At 41.3% G+C, this 4,470-nt stretch overlaps 1 protein-coding gene across 1 annotated transcript; it reads right to left on the reverse strand.

Annotated features, from left to right (window-relative positions):
* Nucleotides 1-1,011: 1,011 nt before the first annotated feature.
* CPR12 (cuticular protein RR-1 motif 12) lies at nt 1,012-3,786 on the reverse strand. The gene is given in 3 exon segments (NM_001173265.1): nt 1,012-1,922; nt 2,195-3,188; nt 3,752-3,786. Coding segments are annotated over 3 exon segments (1,914 nt in total). The 5' UTR covers nt 3,761-3,786.
* Nucleotides 3,787-4,470: the final 684 nt, after the last annotated feature.

Genomic DNA, 4,470 nt, shown 5'->3' on the forward strand with positions numbered 1-4,470 from the left:
TAAATAATAAAAATTTCGTAACATAGGTCAGGATTGAATGAAAAAATTGGCAAAGGCGATACTTATGGTCAGTATCCGCAGCGAGGTGTTGTAATTACTCCAAGTGGGTATCTCATCCTTCAAACTGGAAGACATGACTTCGGCAGAAATAGGTGGAAATACCACTAGTTACGAAAACGTATAAATTATTGTTAGTATCTACCTATATATATTAATACGTGAAGCAAAAACTTTGTATCCCTTTTTACGAAAATTGCGCGGACGGAGAAGGTATGAAATTTTCCACACTTAAAGAGAATATAGAGAAGAAGTGCACAATCCTAATATTTTTTTAAATAGTGCATAAAAGATACATTAAATCAATAAAGAAAACATTAAACACACTACCGTGTATTTGACACACACACATTTTGTTTATACTCTTTGTTTATTGTCAAACTTTTGTTATTGCTTAAAGTCTGTAATCAAATTGAGAACAAGTTAGTATTGTTTATCTTTAATATTACGAGTATTTGTCTACAGTATAGTCTTGGCAAAATCTGTAACAATAGGACCATAATAATGTTGAAACTTATAATTTTAATTAATTATAGTCGAATTTCGACTACTGCGGGGCCACTAGTTATATTTATTACTTTATGTTACACCTTTATCGCAGTAGTGTTCGGGCTCATATTTGGGGTGGAAGAAGATTTAAAAAGAAACAAATGTTTTATGCATTTATGATTTATTTTCATTTTACGATCACACAGTGATTCTTCCAAAAAAAATTTTTCACGCATATTTTGTATTTATAACACAAAATATACAATATTATATATAGTATTATTTACACTTTTTTTTTACATTTTCATAATGCCCATATTGAAGCTTTATCAGCATCTCTGCAAATCTCTCGAATGCTCAAAGGCTTGGAGATAATCCAGGATGCACGTTATGCAAAGTCAGACTATTTGAAAAGCAACGCTGGTCTTATTCTAACTCTTTCATTTAACCTACGGATGCTTTGGTTTAGTACTTATAACCTTCTTCGGAAGAGAAGCTGGGAGGTTGACGAGGAGACCCTAAACCTCCCGAGGGAGAGGAACTAAGTCCAGGCTGTTGGGTACCTGGTCTTCCATCAACCTGAGCACCTCTGTCAGAGGGGCGGTTATATTGATAAGGAGCTGATTGGATCTGCATGGATTTGGGTCCAGGTAATCCACTCTGGCCAAGTCCTTGAGGACCGGATGGTTGACTAGAACTAGCTGGTGAATATCCTTGGGGTTGATTAGTAAAGCCAGGTTTCGATGGTCCTAGTCCTTGCCCTGATGGTTGGTTGAGGCCTGACCCGAAATTAGTTGGGGACGATTGTGGTCCGGAGAAACCGTTATATTGAGAAGAAGCACTTTTGGATGGTCCAAAACCTTGCGCAGAAGGCTGGTTAGGACCCGTACCGAAACTTGATGGGGACGATTTAGAGAAACCGTTGATTTGAGAAGGATTACCTCCGAATGGCGAACTCGATCCTTGAGAACCGAGGAAGGGAGAATTTCCCTGTGAATTAGGTGAAGTAACAGGACTGTACTGTCCAGGTCTTTTAGCAGGGCCTGATTGAGAATTAGGGCTAGCAGCGCTGTTGTATTGTCCTGAAGGTTGTTCAGAAGATCCAGTGCGTCCAGTAGATCCTTGGGGCTTGTTGTAATCATATCCAGTATCACCAACCTGATTGTTTAGCTCGGAATTAGCAGTGTAACGATTAGGCTGATTAGATCCAGCTTGTCCTAAAGCTCCTGCTGGTTTTGAGGAGCCAAACGGACCATTGGATTGCTGTGGTCCCTGAGCTGCACCTTGGTATGTAGTTGCACCCGGGTAAGATGGCACTCCTCCGTTGTTATACTGTTGCGGAACGATGGCGACGTCTTCATTCGGATTGTAAGCCCCTGTAAAATATCGTTAAATGGTTATTCAAGTGGTAAACTTTGCTTTCCAAAGTGTGCTAATAGGTGCCACCAACAATATCAATAGAGTATTGATGGTAATAGCAATTACTTTAAACACACGCGCCTCATAACTTGTAGTGGCAATATTTTAATGGTGGTACAGCGATTTGTGATTCCGAAGGGTGGGCGTTTCGGTTTGAATGGCAGGACAGCCGTTGTGATGTCAAAATTAAACTTATAACTCATATCTCAAGGTGTTGCTTTATAATTACCTTCTTGGGTCCCAGCTGCAGCAGCCCTGGCATTTTCTTCAATGGATCTTAGGATTTCTTCCGGAATGGGTGGAGGAGTCGGCAAATGATCACCTTGAGGTTGGTAGCCATTTTCATCAGCAGTATAAGTTATACGAATCTGCTGACCATCATCGTCAGTATACGAGAAAGAGCCTTGTGCTTGAACGCCGTTGGTAGCAACCCCAGATTCTTCAGCAGAAATACCGTTTGAGGTTTCAAAGGCATATGCGAAAGTTTCGCCGTCGTTTTGATTGTCGTATCTGAGGATCTCGGCGCCTCTGTCAATAGAAGCACGGGCACGTTCAGGTTGGTAGACCTGAGCATCTTGTCCGAAAATCGGGGCTTGACCGAAACTTTGAGTTTCTTGATTTGGCTGCGCTGAAGCGCCAAAAGATGGAGAGATCTTGCCGAAGTTTGTAGATCCGATTGCTTGTCCATAGTTTGCCGATGGAGCTGAAACTGATGAAGGTCCCGACTGTTGGTTATTTCCTTCGAGAGCAGCAGCAACGAATTGGCTGAAAGATGGCGAGGAAGATTTCGGGAATGGGGTTTGACCAAAACTGGCTTGTCCTATAGGTTGTGATGGTCCCGACTGTCCTGATTGTTGACCGAATCCAGACATTCCGGGTGTCTGACCGAAGCCAGATGGCGCAGATGGTTCACTAATTCCAGCATTTCCATTTATTTTACCAAGTCCAGCTGATCCAGATAGCTGACCAAAAGCAGCTGATCCACTAGGTTGGCCAAAGCCAGTTGATGACGAAAGTTGACCGAAAGGTGATCCTGAAGGCTGACCGATTCCCGATTGACCAGTAGGCTGGCCAAGCCCTGAAGGCCCAGTTAGTTGCCCAGAAGCTCCTGGGGCGGTTATCGAGCCAGGGCTGCCTCCTGCGGTCGAAGCGCTCGCCGGAGGTAGGTAAGTTCGGTCCAGTTTAGCGGCATAGCTGCACGCCACCACGGATAGAATGATAAACTGAAAAAATGGTAGTTAATTTTAATGTATTTATATAAAGCGAGAAAATTTTATTTTCAGAAAATATTGTGTTTCAATAAATCACTTCTAACTAGTTATTGGTTATCATTACCGATATTCATATGAAAGACTACTTTCACTATTTTACCAGTGTCAAGAAGGCGGCATAGGTTTTTATTTGTCATAACATGTATCCTATAAGATCAAAAATCTAGAATGGGTGGCAGAGAAGCTTACGTAGATGCCTTAGAATTTAGATGGTAGACGATAATCCACTGCGCCTAAGTTGATGAGTTGATTCTCATGGACATAAATATGGGCACCGCCAAGCTAATATCTACCCCTGATGACTGTCCTTGTACCTCGTTTGAAGGTCAGGATCGCTCAGAAATCACTCTAAAAAAACAGAATTAATTCCAGAGCAGGAGGGTGTTTTCTAAAAATACCGTACTGTGGATAAAAACCGTGGAGGTAGGTTAAAGAAGATTGACCTCATTAAAGGGAAGGTGTTAAAATAAAATATAAAACATATTTTATCTAAATAAAAAGATGCGAATATTTACCAATTTCATTACAGACCGTTGTACTGTCTGATGTTAGTGAACTGAATGTACCATGTAGAGCGAATCCGAGGTATTTATATAAAGTTAATTTGTTCACCTAACCATATTACTCGTAGTGTACTCACGGACCTAACCTTTGACTGCTATCGTATTAGGTAACACGTGCTTCTATCTGTGGGTTTGCTTGCTTATTTTTATATTTATTAAAAATAACAAATATTATTGTGTGATTAAAGTTTTGATAAAGAGTCAATCAGTGTCTTGATCTCTTTTTTATTTTTGATTCTACATGGATGTGAAGGATTTCATGTAACTTAGGCATTTGCAAATTAAATTTAAGCAATTCGGTGCATTGATAATTTTGGTTACTAAAAGTTAAGTTATTTACACTTTGAGGAGTGCTCTGAGGAATTATTCGAGATGATACCGGCATCTCGTTTTTACCATCGCACCGCCCGCCACCGGAGTAGAGCTCATCCATACTACCTGGAGCCACTGCGGTCATCCACAGTGCGTTTCCAGAGGTCTTTTTTGCCACGTACCATCGGGCTATGGAATGAGCTCCCCTCCACGGTGTTTCCCGAGCGCTATGACATATCCTTCTTCAAACGAGGCTTGTGGAGAGTATTAAGCGGTAGGCAGCGGCTTGGCTCTACCCCTGGCGTTGCTGAAATCCATGGACGACGGTAAACATTCACCAACAGTGAGAAAGTAAAACG

Source organism: Bombyx mori, chromosome 19, assembly GCF_030269925.1.
Source record: "Bombyx mori chromosome 19, ASM3026992v2".
NCBI classification, from domain to species: Eukaryota; Metazoa; Arthropoda; class Insecta; order Lepidoptera; family Bombycidae; genus Bombyx; species Bombyx mori.